The sequence below is a fragment of the Aulostomus chinensis genome, chromosome 12, assembly GCF_037954235.1.
Source record: "Aulostomus chinensis isolate RoL2024-O1b breed Wild chromosome 12, RoL_Achi_v1.0, whole genome shotgun sequence".
Taxonomy (NCBI): domain Eukaryota; kingdom Metazoa; phylum Chordata; class Actinopteri; order Syngnathiformes; family Aulostomidae; genus Aulostomus; species Aulostomus chinensis.
The window spans coordinates 3,440,001-3,464,713 of record NC_141331.1 but is presented as its reverse complement, the minus strand read 5'-3'; the positions used below and the strand labels follow the sequence as shown (position 1 = coordinate 3,464,713).

At 42.9% G+C, this 24,713-nt stretch overlaps 1 protein-coding gene across 11 annotated transcripts in view; it reads right to left on the bottom strand.

The window, feature by feature from the left end:
- The window catches only part of LOC147251765 (mechanosensitive cation channel TMEM63B-like), a 52,081-nt gene that overhangs the window by 10,243 nt on the left and 17,125 nt on the right, over positions 1 to 24,713 (bottom strand). For 8 of the 11 annotated variants that reach the window (XR_015118671.1, XR_015118670.1, XR_015118672.1 and 5 more), the window contains 22 exons: positions 10,175 to 10,400; positions 10,013 to 10,095; positions 9,608 to 9,683; positions 9,466 to 9,500; positions 9,215 to 9,360; positions 9,083 to 9,134; positions 8,895 to 9,003; positions 8,733 to 8,803; positions 8,548 to 8,628; positions 8,287 to 8,401; positions 7,991 to 8,124; positions 7,760 to 7,897; positions 7,490 to 7,649; positions 7,273 to 7,379; positions 7,103 to 7,189; positions 6,936 to 7,001; positions 6,648 to 6,810; positions 6,043 to 6,148; positions 5,785 to 5,952; positions 5,550 to 5,665; positions 5,390 to 5,464; positions 4,919 to 5,053 (listed from right to left, as the gene is read on the bottom strand). Coding sequence is in view for 3 of the 11 variants with exons in the window: in XM_086219678.1 (XP_086075804.1) it covers positions 4,919 to 5,053; positions 5,390 to 5,464; positions 5,550 to 5,665; positions 5,785 to 5,952; positions 6,043 to 6,148; positions 6,648 to 6,810; positions 6,936 to 7,001; positions 7,103 to 7,189; positions 7,273 to 7,379; positions 7,490 to 7,649; positions 7,760 to 7,897; positions 7,991 to 8,124; positions 8,287 to 8,401; positions 8,548 to 8,628; positions 8,733 to 8,803; positions 8,895 to 9,003; positions 9,083 to 9,134; positions 9,215 to 9,360; positions 9,466 to 9,500; positions 9,608 to 9,683; positions 10,013 to 10,095; positions 10,175 to 10,387 (2,436 nt within the window). In the remaining 8 variants the exon portion in view is untranslated. Of the gene's footprint in view, positions 1 to 4,546; positions 4,843 to 4,918; positions 5,054 to 5,389; positions 5,465 to 5,549; positions 5,666 to 5,784; positions 5,953 to 6,042; positions 6,149 to 6,647; positions 6,811 to 6,935; positions 7,002 to 7,102; positions 7,190 to 7,242; positions 7,380 to 7,489; positions 7,650 to 7,759; positions 7,898 to 7,990; positions 8,125 to 8,286; positions 8,402 to 8,547; positions 8,629 to 8,732; positions 8,804 to 8,894; positions 9,004 to 9,082; positions 9,135 to 9,214; positions 9,361 to 9,465; positions 9,501 to 9,607; positions 9,684 to 10,012; positions 10,096 to 10,174; positions 10,401 to 24,713 lie in introns of those variants that run through there. The other 3 variants (XM_086219680.1, XR_015118676.1, XR_015118677.1) reach the window with 3 other exon arrangements.

Here is a 24,713-nt window from a genome sequence, read left to right as displayed (position 1 = left end):
TTTCCCATCATGTTTCAAAACTCTCTTAAGCCAGGGAAGTCTGTTACCGACCATTTTAAATCACTAAAGATTTCTCTCTCTCTCTCTCTCTCTCTCTTTTTTTGCTACGGCTGGCAAATGATTAAACTGAATACATTGGACATTTTTAAATATTCAAAGTGTACCTTGAAGGGATATTTTCCAAGTGTCTTATCAACATGAATGTGGACAAATATGCAGTTCTATGCAAGGCAAATGAGTGTTTATTAAGTAAATAACTGAAGGCAAAAATAATCAGAAATACTGTCCACAAAATCTCGGGGGGAGGTGGGGGAGTTGGGGGTGGGGGAGTTGGGGGTGGGGTGTAAAATTCAAATATTTCAATGGCAAACAAAAGCCTGACACCACTGCTCAGGCCCATCCTTTTCTTCAGCAGTAAGATACAACGTTGTGTGTTCAACTCAATAAAGGTTATCTGTTGTTTTTCCGGCTCTCAGAAGTGTTTTTAGTTCCTCTGGTGAGACTGAGCTCGTCACCTTTATTTTAGGACAACTTGGCCTGCCAGAACAAAGGCGGTGACATCACACTGACGTAGAAGCAGTCGCGCGACCTCAAAGATGGTGGAGACGCATGCTGCGACGTCGAAAACTACAAATTTTCAAATCCCAGGAAGGCACAGAGTTTGTTTCAGGTTCGTGGTGGTGAGTCAACATAGAACGAGACCAGGGATCAATCACACGGCTTCAGTTCCTCGAAGGTGGCAATGTTAGTCAAAATAATGGCAATTGTATAATTTTCAAAATTGTGTGTGTGTGTGTGTGTGTGTGTGTGTATACAAGCGATGTTGCAGTGTGATGAGGGGATGAGAATGTCATTTTCAAGCTGTTCGTCTCCTGTCGTTAGCTCATTTGTTGTGTGTTAGCCTTCAGTTTGGGGTGTAAACTTGTTATCCGTCAGTTCAGTGTGTGTGCGCGCACACGTGTGTGTGTGCATGTGTGCAGAAGAGCCTGACACAAGAGTGATGTTTCACTCCCATTCTAGTCCCTCAACAGTGCTCCCATCCTGCTCCTGTGACACAATTAAGTAAATCCTGACCCGTGGGATTCCCGACCAAATGTCAGGGTCTAGTAGCGTCCAGCTCAGTGATGATGTAATCGGGCTCAGGCCAGGTCAGGCCTGGAGGTTAGTGGGGATGGGGGGGGGGGTGTGTGTTTGTGTGTGGGGGTGTCTTAGAACAGCATAACACATCTCTTGCACTGTGTTCTCATGATATTTGCGCCTCTGTTGCCACACTGGCGAAACCCTGACGGACGATCAAAACCCACGCCGTTCTGGTTCTACTGGTGCTGGTGTGGACCCCCTTTACTGCTCCTGATCCTGATAATGTGCTGCTGCAGAACAGACTGTCCTCCGTAGACAGGAGAGCCTCCAGTGAGCTCCTCTTTCCCACCTCCTCAGCCTTTTCACACATTCTGTATTATATAATGCATATTATCTTCTCTGGGTGTTTCTGTCAATTGAGCATTTTACAGCGCAAAGTCTCGAATTCTGGAACGCCACTGTGAGCTCCATTAACAGAGGCGAGGAGGGTAACATTTGTTTGGTTTTATTATTTTCCCTCTTTTCTCACAGAAGAAATCCAGCTCATTCTCCCCCAAAGTCTTCGGTGAACGAGATGGAGCCCCTTCTTTTAATCAAGTGTCATATTGGATCGCACTCACCGCAACATGAAAATGGAAGGAAATTCAATTATACTTCGCCTTTATTGTTGCATAATAACTAAGCTTCAACGTGGGAGCAGCAATGGATAGAGTGATGATTGATTTTAATGGAGTCGAGGGCTACCGGGTGAATATATTAGTGTGTTGACTTGCACACTTGTTAAGGAAAATGATGAAATTAAGCTGCTTGTTCAGTAAAACTGTTCATGTAACGTTTCTGTCCGACTAATGACTGCAGGAACAGACGCCACAGCTAACTGAAGATCCGCTGCACTCAGGCGCGAGTGCCGCACGCTGAAAAACATCCGCGGGTTCTAGTACAACCCCGGGGTCATAGGTCAAAACACAGGTCAAAATGTCTCCAGGGACTCCGACAGCGACACGCTGGGGTATACCCCTGTTGCAAGTTCCATTAGCCCCATACTTATCAATATCGAATTCCTCTCTTCCCCCCATTCCAGTGTTATTTCTAGGCCAGTTTCAACTCAGGTAATATCGGAGAACGAGCTGAGAAACTTTGCTGGAGGCGGTAAAACTGTCTGACAACGCTGCTCTGAGAGAGAAACGTGCTGCCTTGCAGAGGAGATACAAAAGATTCTCTAAAAGGTGAAAAAATACTGATTTCTGAACCTTTGGAAGGTTCTCACTCTCTGAGCACTCGTTTGGAGTGTGATTGCGGCCGCATCGTAACATTTTAGTTGAGGTTTTAATGGTCGATGAAATCGTCCCCACGGACACGGTGGTGAGTGAGTCCTTCAAGATACTCTGGGCTCATGTGACGTGACAGCAACGTAAACCTTTGACCACCAAAATCTTTTCAGTGCATCTTGAAGTCCCAGAGGATACTTGAGCCAAATTTGAGGAAGTTCCCTCCTGGCGCTCAGAGATATTACGTTGAGGTGAATGGATCGTGACACACCTGGTGTACCACTGTAGCTGGAACACATAATGATCCGTATGCAGAGGTGGAGGGAGCAGTGAAGGGATGGTAAGATTGGCAGATGCGGAGCAGCAGATTCCCGTTGAACGCTTCTGAGTGGAGGAGGCTGTTGTTTCCTGGCTGCTTTGATGGAGTATTTGGGTTTGTGGGGAGTTGATCGGTGCAGCAGCATCAGGAGCCGCTGCTCAGGACGTACCAGCAGTGGTGAGGTTTCACTCTAACCACGATGATGATCTTTTCCTCTCTGCTAATGTGATGCACTGCAACTTTAAGTTTAAAATCACAGACTTGAAATTAATTGTGTTATTATTAACAGTAGTTTTACTTTTTGCGTTTTTATGAGAACATTTTCAAGTCACACACACAGACTTGTCGGCAGCTCCTGTAAATCTGTGAGGACTTTTTTTTTTAAGTTTTAAAAGTGCGAGTCATCCAGTTGGGAAACTCAAGTCATGTAGTCATGTGATGCAGCCCAGGTTACATGTCTACACTGGAATGTGCTTCTGATGTGCAACCTGACCCGTTCAATCATTCAGATAAACATCCCCACTGTGGCGTTGCCTTAGGCCCGGTTCCTTCAGAGGTCAGGCCTGAGCCTGCAGCTCCAAAGACTCCTGAGAGTCTCAGACATGTGCCAAGAACAGAACATGCTACATCTTGTTCTTCTCATCACCACTGTTTTTTCTCTCTCTCCCTTCCTCTCATATGTGGCTCTTATACAGTACGTCTCGGGTGATTTGTGTCAAGTGCTATCACTTGAGGCACTCATTTTTGTTTAATTTGAACAAGCTTTTGAGCTCTGGAAAACTTCCGTGGGGAGTCGGATTCTTGTCCTGGGGGCGTTTTTATTTAATAATCACAATCACTCGGAGTCATCAGCCACAATGCTTTAAGGTAGGCAGGGTAACAATTAAACTCGGCCCCTGTGGAAATGCAAAGAATGCCTACACAATGTACATTTATTTCAGGGAAGTAGATTTGACTGTAAATTAAACTGGCTGGGCTGTGCACGATGCATCCTATTAACTTGTTTGATCACAGGCCAAAGGGTTTTAAACAGAATGGTGAAAGAGCGTGTGAGGCTCCGCTGCTGTATGAAAGCTGGTTCTGTTCTACATCACAACTCATGGGACAGGGGAAGTCCTCGCAGCAAATTACATTTCCCTCTCTGTCCTCCACACTGGTTAACTACTCCATTGCAAGAAAATATATTCCAATTAGTTTTCCAAAATGGGACGCTGTGGACTGTTGGTACCACCTCACTAAATGGTTTTTACCACTTTTTAAAATTGTCTTAATTAGAGATAAGAAAATAGATGAAGTACACAACCTGGAGCAGCCGCAGACAGAAGAGAAGAAACTGTGGCCCTGAAAGGTTCCCACGCTTTGATTATTTAGTGGCCACACATTTTAAAACGCAGGAACAACTTGTACCTCATGGCCACGCGTTGAGGATTCACTGGTAATAAATGTAAAAGATGTCATCCTTTTACAAATGTCATCTTGATTCAAAATTGACCCGTGTCTTTGGAATGATTAAATATAAAATATACTGATCGGTAAGTTTCTCGTCAAGATGTCTTGTAGAGGGTTAAACACGAGTTTAAGACGTCTGATGTCATCGACATTGACCCTTAAATCACATGCTCGTTATCCCAGAAACACTAATTACATTTTTCAATCCAATTATGGGAGTGGTAATGAAATTTCCAAATGGGGAAACTTGTAATCTGCTCATTGAGGTATTTCATTACAAGTGAGTCTGTGCTTGGTTGATATGTTACACTTGTCAGTCAGTGACATAGACTTGGATGCAACAGTGTGTGTGTGTGTGTGTGTGTGTGTGTGTGTGTGTGTGTGTGTGTGTGTGTGTGTGTTTTGGGGGAATATTCTCGTCTCAGGATATACGACTGATACTCAGTTTTATTGTCAACTGTCTTTAGTTTATTCATAAAAGCCCTCCTTAACCCATCACTCTCTCTTTCACAAATATATTAAGGAAATACATCTGTTTGTTGTGTGTTTGTTGTGTGTTTGTTGTGTGTTTGCTGTGTGTTTGTTGTGTGTTTGTTGGTGTCGATGTTCCTCCTTCTGTCTCGCTGTGAAGGATCAGTCCACCCTTCACTGGTGAGAACTTTCTGTAGTTGCCACCTGTTGGCTTTCACAAACCCGTCTCCAATGGTTGTAAGGTGCTACATTTATCTATATTAAAATATTAGAATTATCATGTATTTTCTCTGATGCTGTCCAACTCCTCATGACTCAGTTGCTGATGTACCTGGCTAGTCGCGCTGTCCATGTCGATGGTGGTGAGCGGCGAGGACCTCTGGTCGTCCCTGGCATCTCTGCCTAGAGCTGAGTCCTGAGACTCTTCGAGAACCAGCTCTTGAAGCACCTCAGCCATGTACAGCTGCTGCAGGAGAGAGAACGACGCATCTTTAAATCTGGTATTCTTGTGCTGCCTCACAGCAGGTGCAGGAGGCAGGGAAGGAGGTGATGTCATCGTGTGTCATAAAACACTCTCCAACACTTCTAGTTCCTGTTCCTGGACCAATGGTGGCATGAGCTATTTCCAAATTCATGCATTTTCCTTTGCAGGTTTTCCCAAATTACACGACCTTGTATGTGTATCGCTACTTATTAGTTGTAGATTTGAAGATTTTTCAGCTTTATTTGAACATTTCTTTGTAAAAGAGAAACTGAACCCACAAGAAAACAGGTCTTATTAAAAACTGAACTGAAAACTTACTGCTGCTTCTCTTGATTCGGATTTGTCCACTGCACATGGACCCCCTTCCAAATCATTCATGTCCTGGTCCTGGATCTGATGTGGGAGACAGAGTCACCATGGCATGTTGAACTAAAATAGCCAAATACAATAAAGCCAAGGCAGATCAACTCCTTGTTACCTGGTAGACATGAGCACTTAAATATTTGAAATGTCCAAAGAAGATGTGAGCGAGGCACATGACGCTCGTGGTGATGATGACCACCAACGTGAACAGGGATTTAGGAGACTGATATCCTGGAGGAGCAGAGAGCAGTGGGACTCTTAGCCTCAGCTCAATGGACATTCAAATGATCAGGATTTTAAAACAGCAACAGTGAAAGAGTAGACGTGGCCCGCTGGCGGGTTGGTCTTACCAGAGTGTACTATGGAGAACAAAAGGATCCAGAGGAGACACAGAATGGGAGCAGTCATGCCCTGGTTGACTGCTCCATGGTGGACCTTCTTGTCCAGTTTGGTTGGCACGTACGCGTAAAACAGGTTGTACCTGTCGACCATGTGTTTGATCCCCATGTAGACCAGGCCTGCTCAGAGAGGGGGGGTGCACAGCCGTCAGGGCAAAGGATCGTATCAGGCCAACGTTGCACTAGTGATGATGGCGCGGCAGAACAAACCCCAAGGCAGGATGAGAGGAGATGGGATGCTGTACGTCATGATGACAGCGAACATGCACAACATCCGTGCGTAAGATGCTCCAAACTCAAACTCAGATGCTTGGTACTGCACAAGGACAGAAACATGTCACACTTACAATTCTTGGCACTGTTGATATGAATATAAATTATTTCCCATGTATCTGTTCTATTCTGTTGATCTATGTCAGCGCCTCAACAGTGAAGGAGTGGATGTCCAGAGCTGAGGCTCAGAGGGCTCTGTTGAGCTGAGCTCCCCTCAGCTGTTCTACATCTACGATTCTACTTTCTCCATCTCTCAGTTCATTTCAGCAGCTCAGCCTCACGTTCACACCACACGTTCATTAGGAAATGCTTATTTCAGTTACCCAGAGTTCCTTGTTCAGTTTCCATTATTACTTCACACATAGAAGCTCCTAAATCGCATGATCAAAATTCCTTTCTGGATTCAAATATGTTAGAAGAGATCCTGATGGATGTATGACATTCTCCTGCTGATCTCCTCTTCTCTGGCCAATAAAAACCTCTGACAACCTTCCCACGGATCCCCAAAGGACTTAAAATAAGTAAAGAAGACACACACTGACCTTCTGTACGTTCCTGCGCTCAGCTGCAGACCGGGCCAGGCAAAGGCGGATCAGGTAGACCAACAGACCCGGGATCCTCAGTAGTTCCAAGGCATTCCCAGTGAAAGCACAAGAAATGACAAAGTTGACAAAGAAGGAGCTGATGTCAGGAAGAAAGAGGAACCTAAAGAGGAAGAAAAGTAACTCAGCTATCAAATGTCTGAGACCTTTCTCCACTTGAAGTAAATGTATACATGCTGTACTACAAAGTAAACAAGGAAAACTAGCAGCACAACACATGCTACTTACTCAAATCTCACTTTAGCCTTCTCGAAGACTCCTGAGTCCAGCACCCAGTGGAATATGTAATCAATACTACAAGGAGAGAGAGAGAGAGAGAGAGATGATACATAAAGATGATGAATATACATCACTGGACTCCTTTATATTGCAGCTGAAATCAGAACACGGTACACCTGCTGGGTCCAAACGAGGGCAGTAACAGGACCATCAAGATCAGGGAACCGTAGCATTTATACATGGTGTTCTTGTTCTGTGCTGACCTGCAGGACCAAGAGGATTATTACAAAAACACACACACACACAAACACACCACCTTAGAATGTGCTGGCTGTGTAAACCGCACCGGGTCCAGTGGGCTTGCAGGGATGAAGAGTAGTTGACCATGTAAGGTAGTATGTTGGAGAGGATCCACAGGAGGAGGGCGGGTAAGACCTGAGTGAGGAGTGGATTCTGGGGGCGGAGCAGACACAGACATGTTCAATTCAAGGGTAAAAGTCCTCATAAACAACTGGAAGCAGATGACCATAAATGACGGCATCGTCCAGAGTTGAAACACCTACATTTATGTACTCCTCTCCATCGTGTAGAAGGGAGAAGATCTTGTCCATGTTGTTCACGACGATGGACGGGATGGTGAGGGAGAAGATGATGGCGAAGAGGATCAAGTTGATGATGGCGAAGCGGCTCCACCAGAGGAATCCTCCAATTGCCAGATTCTCCCTGTGCGATGAAGGTCATCCAGGGGTTGGACTGAGATCAGTCCCTGGCCCACAGTGATGATCAAACAAGTGCTCCATCCGCCTGACGAACGTCAGACGCTGTGTTCTTACCAGAAGATGTTCTGTGGATCCGGAGCGTAGCAAACCTTCCACTTGTATGTCTGCAGCTTGCCGCTGAGATGAGAGCATCCGGGCTTCCGCTGACAGTGACAGCCTTCACACTGGAGGGCATTGAAGTCCTTCATGATCCTAAGAACACACACCCGTCCAGCAGATCACGGAATGTGTCCATTCCAAATGAGCCTGACGGACAACCCTTATACTGCGTGTAAATATACTCACCTGGCAGCAATGGTCTTCTTGTGGAAGGTGACAAAGGCCATTCCTAGAGGTTTCCTATCGACTCTCTCTCTCTCCTTCCTGATGTCATCTTTCAGTTCAGCCTCCAGTCGGCCGTAGTAGCTCACTGCCTCTTCCTGGGAGGGCAAGCAGAGACAGAAACAAATGTTCCCTCAGTAACAAATATCCCTGTACCCTGAGCTTCCCTGATCATTAATAGGAAAACATGCCATCTCACCTCAGAAACACTAGTAAAATCTACATGAACAGGTAAAAGGTTTCAGGAGTGTCAGCCTGACCTCTGGCAAGCCCAAACAGAGAAGCTCTCTGTAGGGATTTGAGTTGATGATGGCGGTGGTGCCCTCTCTGGCCTGCAGGTCCACGAAGAACTGCTTGCTGTCCTTTGCCTTTTTCCTGCACACAAAGCATCAAGTGAGTCGGTGCTCAAATGTAAGCCACGACACTTACAAAGGGGAACACAAACCACACACACACACACACACACACACACACACACACACACACACACACACACACACACACACAAATCAAACTGGTACCTTTCTAGGTTGAGCTTCATCAGCCTGGCCACATTGGAACACTTGCGGGCTTCAACCACATTACAGTTTTCATAAGTGAGCCTATGGGAGAGGTGTGAGTGGAGACAGCGAGTGACTCTGAGATTGAGCATCTGGACAAATCAGCAGCATTAATGAAAGCAGGAAGAGGGCGGTGGCGAGCTCACTCGAAGTATTTCTTCAAGTCCACTTCCTCCGTGTTTTTGGGGATTCCGGTGACAAATATGGTACGTTTCACCTGTAATGAAGGGGGGCAGGGGAGGATTAGCAATGGCAGACAGGCATGCTGTGCTCATGTGGTGCTCTTCTGCTGGCGACACACCGCCCACCTGAGCATCCTCCTTGTAGTTCATCTTAGAGGTGTGTTTTCTCATGAAGTACAAAGTCAGAAACAGGAAGAGGACCGCGATGGCGATGTGCAGCCACAGTATTTGGTTACTGGGGAGCAGAAAATGGGAGATGGATTTGGTGACAGCGACAACTCAAAATTAAGGTGCAACGTATGATAAAAACTCACTCTGTGTCCAAATTTGTGATTGTGTATCGCCCATAGCTGGTGAAACTGTGTCCTGTTGCAAAAACAAAACACACTGGAAAACAAATGCTGCAAAACTGAGGTAAGTCAATCCTTTTATATTAGTCAACTCACCAAAAAAGTCTCCAAAGAAAACGTTAGCAGGGAGGATGCAAACCATCGAGATCCCACACGCCGTGAGCAGGAGGAGAAGGATGTTGTACTGGAAGTACATGTAGTGGACTGCATCTTCTCCACACTTGTCCCGGATGACTCTCGTCCTGCAGAGAGATCACATCAACATAAAACTCATCCATATTTAACACTGAAGATTTTATTCAGTTTATTTTGCGTACATAGAATTGTTCGACACTAGGTTGTCTTACCGGAGTGTGAGCATTGTCAACAGCCAATGGAAACCCTTCCGACAAACGAAAAACACAACACTGAAGATGACGAACCAGTTCTCACATCAATCACGATGGAAAGACACGACATTCCAGTCTGTAAGACTGAAAGCACACTAACCCCGTCGAGTTTATCTGACTTGGACTCGAGGGGCTTCTGGTTTTCAGGTGCGTCTGAGGATGTGGAAGCGGCTTCACTGTGTGCAGAAAATACAAGTATTTGCATCATGTTAAAAGCCAGCAACACTGCAACATTTGCATCTGCAATATTAGATATTCTACCATCACTTCTTTTAGCCTCAGGAAGAAATAGTTGACAACTGAAACATACAAATGCAGTGAATCGGTTTGATAGAGGAGGAACCATCTCAGCAGCTGCAGCATGAAGGGTTCAACTTCAAAATGTGGCACTGATTTTTTTGAAATCTCGTAGATTAAAGTGATGAAACACTCAAGTAACCACTCACTGTTACGTGCACCCAAACCTTTCCTATTCAACAGGTACATTTCAAGACCTTGTACTTACATTTTGCCAGTTTCATTCATTGCAGCAATTTGCCAGTAGCCCCATGCTACTTTCCTCAAGAAGACAAACGCCCCCACCAACGCCTGGAAGTACACAAGTAAAACCAAACCCTCTCACAACAGTAAAAGTGAACACAGGAGGTGTTCAGCAGGAAGAACTCACCAGAAAGCATATCAGGTTGAAAGTGACCACAGTGGCCATCCCTCCTAAGGCTAGACCATGTGACCTTGTGTTGCCAGTTGGATCAGTCGTGTTGTCAAAATCCACATTAATCGTGGTGTTGCTAACCGCCTGCCAGGAGCAGTTCTCTGAATCGGTCCGGGACTGCATCAGATTCAAGGCTAACATGAACAGTGACAGTGGGATCGATGTCATGACGGTTCCCAATCTGTGGGGAGGAAACAAAAGTGTTATAACATCAAGCCACAGTTAAATCACCATGACACAACACTTCCTGTCCCGCCCACTGAGTCTGACTGATTTGAGGTCTGAGCGACAGCATGTGTGAGGACATTCACGCAAACGTAGGAGTTTCCTGACGTCGCATTAGGATCAACAAACACTGCTGCGCTTCTCTTTGAAACAGTCCGTGCATCAATAAGGCAGCACTGATGGGAACTCCTTCATGTCACCACCCTGTCATCCCTTCACACACGGAGCAGACAACCAGATTCTGGCCAGACAGGAGGACACAGAGAGGTGTCACTGATTAGCTTATTGATCCGGGGACACAGGGAAGTTCAGCTCATTCTCTGAGGACACCTCAATCAGCTAGCCGTAAAGTCCAGATGAAGAAGAAACTTGGTTATGACTATCTTGAGCAGTGACTATCACACACCTACAGCGCTGGCACCACTGGGCCCACGTGACCATCACGTGACCATCACGTGGTACGTCCTGCACCGAATTCTAGGCCCTGTAACAGGGAAAGTAAACATAAAACAGGTGGATGTTTGACTCAGTGATGGGGGGCTTCTGCTGGAGGCTGGTCTCCCTGACCTTATGTGCTGGGAACGTTCAGGAGAGCTTAACAATCTCATCCCAACAGTCTTGGATGAAGCATATTTATGGATGCTCCATAAATGCTCCAGTCTCACCTGGCAGACTCCTGTCACACAGCAACGCTACAGATCCTGCTGGCTGATCCGTCACAGGCCTCTGACCATGTTGCAAGTCTTCTTTTTCAATTATTATTATCATCATTACTGTTATCATTATTATTGTGAAGTGATGCAGTAAATCACTCAAGACAGGTGAGAGCTATGACACGAGCAACACACAACACTTTGAAAAATTTAGCAGGAAAAGTAACTATAAAAAAGACGAGACATGCCGGAACTAATGGCCTTTTTAATCCTACTTTATGTTGAGGTTGTTGAAGGACTGTGTGTGTGTGTTTGTGAATGATTTAACATTGTAAAGTGCTTTGAGTGCCGCAAAGGTGGAAAAGCACAGTATGAATACAGTCCATTTACCATTTAAGTGGTTTCAATGCAATTTGAAGTATTGTAATATTATAATTTTAAACATGTATACTTAAGTATAAATCTGCTTTATTTTTTTTCTACTGACGCATACATTAAAAAAAACCTTGAGGAAAACTGGTTTAATAGTGTATATCCAGTGTCAGAGGAAAAATGAATGAGTTAGTGCTTAAGTCAGAAGCAGGTCTCTGTAGGTCTGTTGCCAGGAAGCTTCACCTTGACATTTAACCCAACTCACTTGTTAGTTCTACTGGTTGCCTGTTTTTGTAACACTTTACTGAAATTAATTCTGCATGTTAATTAGGGTTATCAGCACTAATTACTCTGCGGTTCCCAGGTGATTCAATTGTGGGCTCTCAGAAATTTACCCCGTCTGAATTCTACTGCCAGACATGAACACTGGGCCTTTGGGAGGCGTTCTGATGTTCTTATGTTAGAACACATTCAACACACTCAGGAACTCACTTGTTTACGTTTGAGCGCTGACATGTGTAATATGATTGATTATTGTGTTTTCTTTAGTTCTATCAGTTTCATATCCGGGAGAAGGTCCACATCGGAACTAAACTGGAAAAACTGCATCATAGTTGTTCACCTCGAAGATGTATGAGCACCTGTCACAGTGACCTTTGACCTCCAAAACTGTCCAGTTCATCATCAAGTCCCAGTGGACTTTAGTAGCCAGTCTGACATAACTGCAATGTGGCGTTCCTGGGGTATCGCGCTAAAGGCAGAGGGACAGACGGACAACCCACAATTATCATGCGTGAAGTGGAGTTTGTCGGGTGAATCATCTGTCCATCACTGCTGCTGAGGGAAAAGTGTGTCCATTAGCTTCATTGTGTTCTTGACAGTTTTAACAAAAGATCTGTTATGATGTAACGTGAGTGCAGTTCCTCCCACAAATATCTGAGGTTTTGCAGCATTTTTGTACCGCAGTTTCTTGTTAGCTATTTATCAGCCATCACTTACACAGTTTGCCAGTATTTCTGTAACAAACTGGCCAAAAATGGTCAGTGTTGAAACCACAGGAACTGGAGTCCAGTAGCTTTCGGTGGCATTCCATTAAAGGAACTAATTTACTTGGTCAGATACATGAGGGAGAAGGTGATAGATGGGGTGAGGAATGAAGTTGTGGAGATAATTAGGTGATGAGATGGCTGTGTAAAGTCGGAAGGCACAGAGGCTCTGATGAGCAAGAGGTAAACATCAAGCTGAGGTCGAACACATTATAATTTGTTCCTTTGTTTCTTCTTTTTTTGTGCCAGGGCCCTGTTCCCTTGATCAGGCCTTAACAGGACTAAGCAGCATATGTGTCATAATTGTGGCGGGGCTGCAGGGGCACATCCAGCTTCGATGTCCCACAGAGCCGGTCTCAAAGGGCTCCGTGAGAACTCCTGTCAGATTTCTCTCCATGTTTATTTTTGGAACAACTGAAAGGATATAATTTGGTGAAAAGATGTAACAGTAGAGTACAAGTTTAGTTTCAGTAAAGCAAGTAATGAATTCATTCAAAATGTTGGGACACAAAGTACATTCATGCAAACTTAATGTATTTTTATCAGTTCTGATAGCTTTATTGACCCTGTATGATTGACTCAAGGCTGTCCCAGTCGTTTTTAGTGTCACTCATGTTTCAAAGAGTCGGATTTAGGATTTAAGATTCCCCTCACATATACATACTGTTGAACGTCCAGTTCCCTCATCTCTTTAGTCAGGTTTTTTTTTTTTTAATGAGTTTTCAGTTGCAACAACAAGGTCAGTGGTTCACACGAGCCTAAGAAATTGTAGCAATGTAAAACACATCAGTTTGATGCCGAGTATGTGGCTTAAAAACAGCAGTGGCAAAACAAACTTCATCACACCAAAACCACACCAAGAGATGCTAAGCTAGTTGACATGGTGGGGAAGTTATTTTTACTCATAGCTTTAACCGTAACCCTAATTTTGATATTTTCACTTCAAAATTCAACAAAGGTGTTCAAATGTGGGGATTATCTTTCTGACTAAGACCAGTAAGTCTCATGAACTTTAGTTTGACCAACTTTTGGCAGTGACTGATGCTAACGTCTGAGTCGACCGACAAGAACATGTCATCCCTGCGACATGCCAATCGCTTAAAGAATAGTTTTGGGTACATTTTGGGAACTATATGCATCTACCCCGCCCAACTCCATGCATTAAATATGAAGCTGTACAGAGGCAGCTAGCTAGGCTTAGTTTAGCATGAAAACAGGGAAGGGAGAAATCTAGTTTGACTGTGGTTAAAGGAAATAAAAATCCAGCCAGGTGTATTTCCCAAATATCCGACTAATCCTTTAAGTTATACTGGTGAAAAATGATCATGCCACATTGTCAGTCAAGCAAATCTAATGATACACTTTTTTTGTTCAAGTTTTTCCTCATTCCCTGATCAATAGGCTCAATCTCTGTCGAGCCATTTGTGAAAACAGCGTTCAAGTTTCTAATTACTGACTCATTCTATCCCCGGTGGCTAGCCCAATTGGAGAGGGAGCCAAATGAACTCTGCCTAACCAATTAGCCAAGTGGGCTGCTTAAGCAAATGACATGAACAACGGTCTGCGGCTGCCTCATTGCTGCAGGAGACCCCGAGGTCTGCCGGATCCCTCCCTCACAGATGAGCAGATTTAAAAAGGATTTCAGTTCCTGAGCCAACTGCTGCTTTAGTGAAGGGGCCTGGTAAGATGATGAAGCCTCTCTGCCCTCTGGCACAACAAGAGAATTTATTTAACGTAAATGTAAGTCAGCACATTGTCTCTCACTGGAGCATTATCTGAATATTTGTGAAGCTTTCAAATGATATACTTCAGGCCCTTGATAGCAGATCAGCATGCAGCTTAGTTCAGACTTTTCTGAATCGATTTAAAGCAAACTAGAACAACATTCACCCTCAAACTTGATTTAGGACTCAGGAATTACTTGAGTAAAGTCATCTTTTCAATGTTGCCGAGCAACATACTTTTAATATATGTTTAACTAGTTATACCAAGTCCTATGGAGACATTGCTGGTAGTACCAGGGGTCCTCATGATTTCAAAGACATTCCCTCATGGCTTTGTTTCTTGAGACATATTTACACAGGATGAGCAAAATCTGTATTTTAGTCAAAAGAGAGCAGAACAGAAAAGTTAGCAATCTGAATATCCAGTTCCTTTGTGTCAAAGTCAGTGGGTTGTTAGTTACATTCCTGAAATAGCTTTTTGCTATTTTAATGGTTTGTTGTATGGAAGTTGCTAACAAGTGGCTAAAAGAGACCACAGACGACATTAAACTTCAAAATGTTGTGAAGTTTAATTGTGATGTTGAAGTCACAGGTTTAGCAAAGCATAACGTTAGCTTTGTACCTCCAAGGATAGAATTTGCACTTCAAATATCATAAAAGTGGTGTTCAATTATGCAGCAATCTTGCTGAACAAATCTCGTCAACTTTGGTTTTTCTTATTGTGCAGTAACTCCAAATCCAATGTAAAAATCCCACAGTCTTGAGCCCCCCCCCCCCCCCCACACACACACACACACTCATATATTCCATGATAACATTTAACATCACATTATTTCATTCCACAATGAGTCACAAAGCCACAAAGTTGTTCTCCTGTGTGGTAAAACTCTAATTGTCCTCTGTGATCACAGCTCCTGTTATTGATTCGTCGGGCCTGTCCTGACTGCCTTAATAGCTGATTGTTGCAAGGTTATCTCGGCAGATAAGCAAATTAAAAATAGCCAAAGTTCAAATGCAAATCCACGTTCCTCCATCCCAGTCTAGACTAGAGAGGGTTGAGGACTGCTAGATATGATCAGCATCACCATGCACCTCACCATTTCCTGTGCTCCTTCTTCACTGTACAGAACCGTCGAACATGCCTTTTTAAATGATTATGTATGAACTGAATGACATTTCAAGTTTCACTTGTCTCTGCTAAAATAATTGGTCTCTCTGTCCCCAATTTGTATGACCTCAGCTCTGACATTGAAAGCATCCATAATTATACTGTGAGCACAAGTATTTCAACGTCTCTTCAGCCATGCAGACAAAGGATGCACAAGGGAGACAAATATAAAACTGTTATCTCAGCATTGCAATATATATATATATATATATATATATATATATATATATATATATATATGTGTGTGTGTGTGTGTGTGTGTGTGTGTGTGTGTGTGATTGTCTCTTATATGAAGTGACTAGAAATTAAACCACATATTAGGCAACATTTTGCAGTGAACCTCAGCTCTTAACACGAAGGTTATTCACAGAAAACATCACTCACAGGGAAGTAAAAGAGAAATGTTCCATTAATGAGCTTAGCCTCTAGAAATGTCAAAGACAGCAGACGCTCACCTTACCTCCAGACAAAGAGTTAGTTCTCACTGCTGTTGAAAGCTGCAATTTGCTATTATAATGTCTGCCATTTGCTTCAGATCTATAAAGTTAGAGACACCCATTCACTGAAGAGATGGCTCTCAATAGGTCTCCTTTATATTAACACAGGAAATCTGTCAAAGTCATTAAAGGCTGTGTCATACCGTAACTCGGCAACCTTATTATGATACTTTCCTCAAAAAAGTATATTTTGCTCACATATCTTTAGCTCGTGAAGACATTTATCCCCCGAATCACTTCTTTGTTACTCCAGAATGTAGAGAGAGCCAGCCACGTGTATATATATATATATATATATATATATATATATATATATATATATATATATATATATATATATATATATATATATATATATATATATATATATATATATATATATATATGTATATTTGAGGCTTATGGAGACGAACAGCAGAAAACACGTCCTTGTACAAACTCTCAAGGTCATCGTTAAGTATACCACATCTTCTTCATCCAGCCGCATGATCGATCATCCACAAACACTTACAGCTTAAACACAAACTAGAACAACTTCCAGTGAATGACTGTGAAGGAACCGGTTCCAGTCAAGGCATCAGTGCGTCGTGCTCGCTGAACCAGAAGTGTTACAACCCTTTCACACTGGAAAACCCACTCAGACGTGGATAAACCCACACTCAAAGAAGTGATCCGCCTGATCACAACAGCAGTGGAGTTTAGTATTTCAGGCTGGTACACAATCTTACATATACATATGTACATATATGTGTGTGAGTATATGTATATATGTATATGAACTAACAGTGTTCTGATCATTTCAGAGCTTGGAATTCATGGTCGCGCTGTGTATAATGAGAACATAGGAGGTGACGTGGAACCCTGGTGGTGGTGGAGGAGAGCCCAGAGACAGAGATGGAACTTCTCAGATGAGACTCCAGGAACATTGTGAGGAGCAGATGGTGGTTGTAGGAGGTGGGCCGGACTACGAGAGCCCTCAGATGGGTGATGATGGTGAGCATGTCCTATATCCAACAGAAATAAAGGCAGAGACGCTGTGATATTTAAAGGACAGCAGCTGGAGCTGACATGCTCTGAGAACACAGGTGGAGAGACGACCAGTCACGTGAAGAGATGCCGGAAAATAGGAATGAAAGACAGGGACAAAGAGGATGTGACAGAAGGTAAACGTGGAGGTCTTCTTCCCTGAATTTTCCCAACTCCACATTCACACCAGGATTTCCATGACTTTTAAATGGTTCATCAACTGGGAAAGTGATTGTTGTGGGTCAGGAACAAGATGTCATGTATGTGTGCCGTAGACCGTTTGGAAGCTTCGCATTATTTAGTTTATCCAGCAACACGTTAGACTTCAAACTGCCATGTGACTTGATCAATGGAAGGATAATATTCTGTACTGATGCAGGTCACGTGACATGGAAGGTATTGAAAAACCCTCAAGCATTTAGCAGTGAAAAACAACTAAATATGCATTGAAACAATCAGGAAATATATAGATGGAAGTCAAATGCAATAATATCTGCAAGCGCATGGCATGATGGAAGATCTGCAGAGAGATTTCTAAAAAGAACACACGTATGACTTCCTCCTACAGGTGGAGAGCAGCTTTGGACTGATAGGAGCTCCTATTACTGTGTCCACTTGCGCAAAAGACTGTGTTTTCTGTCATAAAGTTTTGCTCGCTGTGTTCTTACAGCACGTCACCTTCTCCTGAGAGTTTATAATTTTAAGACAATGTAATTATTAATTAATTAACTAAGAACTGTGACAGTACATTTCTTTGAATCTTTTTCATCTTAGAGGTGCTTCTGGTTCTCACTTGTTGACTCACATATTCGATTTTGTTCTGGTTCTTTGCTGTTTAAAGATGGACAACATTCCCACCCTCATCCAAACATGCTCCCTTACACGGGGTTGGAGTTTGGGGGACTCAGGTTTGTGTTTGGGAGGCAGGAGACGGGCAGAGGCAGCTCACCTACACTTTTTATCTCAGCTTCTTGTTTTTTTGTTTTCAGTTGTGTTTATTTACCTTTCGTGCTTCTCTCAGTGTCGTCTAGCACACGTACCTTTGTGATGCTACCGATGCCCTCGCTGGCATTTCTACTGATATTTATTACCACATGGATCCACACAGTAATAATGCATGACATTTCTCTCCGCCGCTCATTGTTGCAGCTTGATGCAACATAATAGTGTTTCAGCCTACAGCCAATCCTTTAAGGGCTTGACATTTACGAATATAAGTTAAGAGCGGGTTCCACTATAAAGCTGGCGGTGCACAGAAAGTGATGCTTTTTATAGTTATGGAGGCAACAATGAGTAGTGGGAGAGAAAAAAAAGAGTTTGAGCAACAACCACTTAAGGAAAAACTGGATGTAATGGTGTGTTGTTCTACTTTATTGAGTACTAATCTATGACTCGCGCTGTTATAATTGCGTTTGGCCCCTGCAGCTCCCGAGACCTGTTGGGATATATTAAACCCTGACGCAGCTACGATCCACTCACACCGGGGTTTTCATTTGTTTTGCCTGACTGGACATCTGCTGAGGATGGCGCGGGCGTGCTCCACTTGAGTGTATTTCACTTACATTTTGTCAAAGACTGCTGCTTTGCCCGTCAGACTCTGACACCACCACACCTTTAGTGTCTGGAGGAGACATGCCAGACGTTTAGTTCAGTCCAGAGTAAAGTCTTCTGCTCTAATACACGTCTAGAGGGCTTTTACATAAACAGATCTAACCCTGAATGTACTGGGTTGTTCCTGGACATGTTGTTCCTGCAGCATTTGCAGCATTTGCAGCATGCATTGTTCTCCAGTAATCCTGCTACCAGTCAGATTTTAATGAAAACGCCAGCCGCCTGAGTCCTTAACCAGACCTGCACCACAGCACTGAGACGTTATAAAATACAAATACCTTGAGATGTTTTGGAAATTTAAGTCATTTCAAACTGTAACCATTTACACTTCAGACAGTTGCAAAGGCATGGAAGTTATTTTTCCAACCTTGTGATACATCATTTGTCACACTGCGGGGACACAGTGTGACCCTTTCCTATTTTATTAATCTTACTTCAACACTGTATTCAAGACATCCTGTTTGTGTGACTAAATACAACAATTTGGAATGACAGACATGTAATTAAGTTATGTTTCATAAGTCACTGATTGATGGGGAAACCTCAGGAAAGCTTTGGGTCTCAGGATCAACTGTAACTGTCTGTTGGTCAAAGGTCAAGGTGATGCTCTGCTGGGACGCACAACCAAAATGGGGTATTGGAATTAGATGCAATATTTATGGACCGTGCTGAAATCAGAGGGCTGGGGGTGGTGGTGAAGGAGATGTCTGACACTAGCATTAGAGGCCGAGGGGGTCAAAACCTGGGTCCTGCTTGAAATTTGAAGTGCCAAAATTGTTCTGCAAGGTTGAATATTTTGGCAGAAAAGAGACAAAATACTTGGCAGGACTGTGAAAGTACCACCGTGGTGATGTCCTCCAGATCTGAGTTTCATAAACGTGTGTGTGAAAAGATAATGACGCCAATCATTATTTTCAGAATTCCATCAGGTCCAGTTCCCAGATACCTCAGGTTTGCTTCCTCGTGCTACTGCAGAATTGAGCCACTGATATTTGCATGGTCACTGGTTGTTACTCCAGAGGACTCAGAGTAATCAAACAGAAGGTGGAGCGCTGATCGTACCATGAATCACCAAGAGGGTGGATATTATGAGTTTTTCTTCCTCTTTCCATCCTGCAATCAAGAGAAATGAGAAGTGCAAACCCTTTTGTCCCTCTGCCCACAACTTGCTCATTTAAATCAGTTTTCAGAGGGAGAGGTGAGCTCTTTGCTGTCAGCAGCTGCGATTTCCAGTTTATCGTCAAGTTGCTGATGCACACAGACACGTGTGTGAATATGTACCATTACAGTATACACATAGGACCAGTGCCAATCCAGGGTTTAGCCTACTAAGTGTCATCAGTGGCAACAAGCGTAGAAACTGTATTGGAATGACAATGAAAGCAGCACCAACAGTATTACAGGTTCGTTAGCTTGCACTCAGCAGGTGAAAGACAAGAGGCACATCTGATACTCTCATGCTTCTATCATGCTGCAACATGGCTTGTCACATATCTGGACGACTCTTTTTCTCCATCTGCTGGAGCCGGCTAGCTGGCTGTATGTATGTCTGTATGCTGGTATACTTGCCCGCCTCCTGTCATCCTGCTGAGGCCAGAGAGGTGAGCTCACCATGGTCAGAGGGACCAGACTTTAGCAGACAGACGTGCTTGGATTGCCGAGTGTGAGTCGCCCCTTAAACTATTGGATGACCCTAATGGGATAATTTCAGGGGGAGGAGCTAAAAACACAAGATGTGAAGTCAAGACAAGGACCAGCAACAGAATTACAGGTAGACATTTCAAATACCAGCTCTGAATCACCCTGAAGAACCGTTTCCCTTAACTGCGTGATCCCTTTCATTTTAGCGTGCGGGATCATCTGTCAGCATGGTGTCTGAGGTCCAAGTATCAAGTGGTATAGCTTGACTGTTAGTATCACGCTGCAGCTGCCTCTCCCCTCCACCGCAGGCTATTACCCTCGGGCTAACTCTATTAGTTCCCCTGAGTAGGAAAGAGGAAAACAGTTACTTCCTCATTCATTCCTCGGAGCATTCATCCAGCTGAGAGCACACTGAGATATTTATGATGGATATTTCATGGGCTGCATGGATGGATGCACTCTTTCCTGTTTCTGCTCATGCTGAGATCATACTCTTGAATAGGAAAGGTTGATCGATTGTCTCCTGAAACTAGCAATTAATGCCCTTAAATTTGTAATTGATGTTGCTACTAAATCATGCCCAGTGTTACTCTGCTGGCTCTCCTCCATATCCTGCACATGCCTCGGCCAAAGGGTTGTCAAGGAAGACAATGTTGGGAGCCAACCAGAAGCTGAAGTGTACTTGTGTTTCTCAGTCACAATCTATATGTAATTCTATAAAGAGCTAGAGTAACGAGATTATCGTATTTAGGGAATAAAGGGCAAATTATGGATAAATTCAATAATAATCACGAATTCAAGGATAATTTCAGAGTCCCTAACAGAGAGTTTTCTAAGAAATATTCTGCAACAGAGGATACAGTTTTGAAAGAGATACAATGCTTCCCAGATGGAATGAGGAAATGTTCTTAATCCATAGATTACATTCTTCTTAAATTACGATTCAATTTTTTGATGATAAGATTTATTTGCATGGCACAGTTGAGGTTTGGAGATGGTCTTGATTAGGCTACACTGAATAAGGAAGTGCATGTGACACAATGCGTAAACGTGACTAGTATGTGATGCATATGAACTGTCACCAGAGATTATAATCCAACCGGCAACTGAAAACACAAATACGAAGCACACTGAGAGCGCACAAGAATACAGACTACAATTCATTCTCAGTGATTATTTTCCATTCTTTATAGCGGACATTTGGACAGTGGTCATCGTTCCTCTCTGCAATATCAGAACAGAGGGAAAAAGAAACAGTAGAATTAGGATGAAGACATTTGTCGAGGGCTTCTGCACTGTGACTGTCACTGGGACCTTCAATCACCAAAATAGTTGCAGTTCAGTCCCAGTGGACGTTTGTTCCAAATTTGAAGAAAATGCTATTAAGGCGTTCCTGAGTTGTTTATGGTCACGTCAAGTGACATTGCCCTTTGACCTGTGACAACCAAAAGCTTCTCAGTTCATTGTTGAGTCCAGTGGACATTTGTGTGGAAATTCTCACATTAACATAAATGAGGCGAACAAACGACGAGAAAAAATGAACCCTTGAACCCAATTGAAATAGTAAAGTTGGTACGGCATCCCTTTTTTAAATGAAATCATCACGTATGATGAAAATTAGTTTTCCGTTTTCTTCTATACACAAATACGTCTGTGCATTAAAACATTCCGGGTGTGCTTTGCTCAACAAACAAGACAGTAGTAAAGAAGAAGTAGATGTTTTGTGTGTGTGTGTGTGTGTGTGTGTGTAGACACTTGTCACCGGTGACACCGGTGATGTGTGAGTTGTTCTGCTTGAGCAGAACGATTAGCTGATCTCTTGAGGAGGGATTGGCCTGAATGTGCAGAATATCCATCCCAGGCTTTGTCATCAGTTCCATCATCATCATCATCATCAGAGTCAAGCATCTTCACTTATTCTGTTCATTATCAAGTTCACTAACTTGTTTTCACCTTTTCAGCCATTCTTCCTCCTCATGTCCCCCATATTTCTTGTTAATAAACCAACAGTGACTCTATCAACTGCCAGCACAGACAAACGAAAGACGTATTTGTGGTGAAGTGCATTTGCATAGTTAACATGAAAACACAGGCCATGCTTCTGAATATCTCACCTCCTCTAACCTTCACACTGAGCACTTGACTTTTAATGTGTTCCTATGGCATCACTATGTATTTATTCTGCTTTATGTTGTAGCTTCCATAACATAGCATTTATTGTAAATGCTACTGTTGCAAAAGAGAATCTCAATGAGTTTAGCTGCTTGACTTCAGATTAACACACTTACCAATATTCCTAAATCACATTATGATCTCAGCGATAGGCAGCGAGCGAGCTGGCCCACTTCCGCACCATAAGCTTCTATATGCACTCTAACCTTTCAACTTTTAGTGATGTACACAAGCAGATGATTCCCATGACACTGTCAGACCCTCAATTTACTGAAGAAATTGATGATTTATTAATACATTAGAGTAATTATGAGGTAGAAATCAATCATCAGATATCTGATACAGGGTTGAGTGTTATTCCAGAATGCTCTCTCAGGAGACGGTGTACATTTCAGCAAGTCAGAAATGTAATTAGCCTTTAGCCTAGGGCTAGGCTGTGTTTAGGGCAACCTTCTCACCATGCCTGCATGGTTGTCACTGATACCAGGCTGGGTATTCTATCAGACTAATTCAGAGATATGAGTCACAGACAGAAGAGGAAATCTTGAGGACATTATATTTTAGCTGCAGCGCTAAGCTAATTCTGCTGCTGCACACTCTTTTAAGCAGTTTTACATCATTACAGTGAGGGTGGTATGGAGGCAAAACTCTGAGCACTCAGTAAGTTCAGGGACTTTGTGTGAACAGGACAAGAGAATAGTTGCAGGATGTGCTTGCTCGTGGAGAATTGTTGGGTGTAAAGTCATTGAAGGAGTGTGGTGCTGGACCTGCTCCACTTGAAAATGTCATGAGTTCACTTTTGTTGAGATTCGGTGCCATACAAATAAAACTGACTTGACTAGAATGATGCCACAGAATATTTCCCACAATAATCCAAAATCCTTGAACAATCGCAATGTACAAGCAATCTGACAACAACATAAAATGCACTTTTTTTTAAACAAAGATATTGCAGTTTTAATGGTATATCACCTCTTTGAATGCAAGTTTTTCCTGACACACCTGTGATTGATAGTGGCCTTTCACTTACATAACTGGAATGTGTGTAAATATAACGCTGTTGTAAATTTCACAAAACAGACATGCAAAAGTAAGTTCACTCAGCTGAATTATGAACATTATGACACTAGAAATATGTTACAGGCAAAAAGTTGCAGTTTAAAAGACTTAAATTACACAGGATGTAATGTGTAATGTGCGGTTTTAAAGGGTTAAAGGTTTGAAAACATTTTCAGCAGCTTCAATACCAAAAATCAACCTCAATGATCCCAAACTGTATCTCTGCTTATCTTGATTAATCTTCTTTTGTTGCTGAAGTTTTGTGGGACAGCAGAGAATAATTGTCTGGCCTTGAGGTGATGAGAAAACCAATATTTGTTTTCATGTGGGTGAAGCTTTGAAGAAAGACTGAATAAATATTGCTGCACAGAGGTCCACCTACACCGACCAGACTGAGTTCTCTTCACAGCTCCCTGAATACTGCAGTGGGCAGAATTTTGCACTTATGTCCTCTGAAATAATTGCGAATAATTGTTACTTTTCAGAGCTGAGACTCAAACTGGACAGGTAAGAAAGAGGCCATGTATATCTGTGAAACTAACGAATCTGGCTCAAAGAAGAAGAAACCACCAGGTACAGTAACCTTGCTCTAAAATGTGTTTCTGTGACAAATGTTAACACCTCTTTTCTCCAGATTTATTAGGTGTTCTCTATAATGTATGAGTTATGCCCTCTAGTGTTTAGCATTAGGAAATAGATGTTTCATGGATGGATGAATATACCACCTAATTAGCTCACATTAACCAGGGATGACAGGATAATTTTGTCTGTCTTGCACCTCCCAGTTCCATCTGAGATAGAGGTAGCCTTTTAGCTTACTTGTAGCATGTTAGCACGTTTCCACTTGCACAATTTTTCCCAGGTCTTCAGCAAAAGGTTCCAATTTTTCAATGCAAAAAAAATGGACCAAAGGCACATAATCACTGACAAATTTATTCTAAATATAGTTCATATATTGGCCCTATTGTTGATTAATCAGGTTTCTGACAATATTAGTTTTGAGCCCAGAAAGAACTCTCCAGAAGAAGCCTCAGCCATCTCAGGTATCAAACTCTAGTTCCGCCACTGCGAGGGGAACATTGCAAAGCCATCAGAGATCACGTAGGTTCCCGTTCCCCTCACTTGTATACGTTCTCAGAGCAATGTAGAAATGAGGTGTGAGTTATCTGCCTAATTATGCAACAACTGAGGTAACTTTTGGTACAAAATGTTAATTCTTCAGTAATTTACTTTAATGATTGGAAATGCTGTGTACATGAAAATACTTCCATGTGTGCTCCAATGCCACCACAGCCAATCT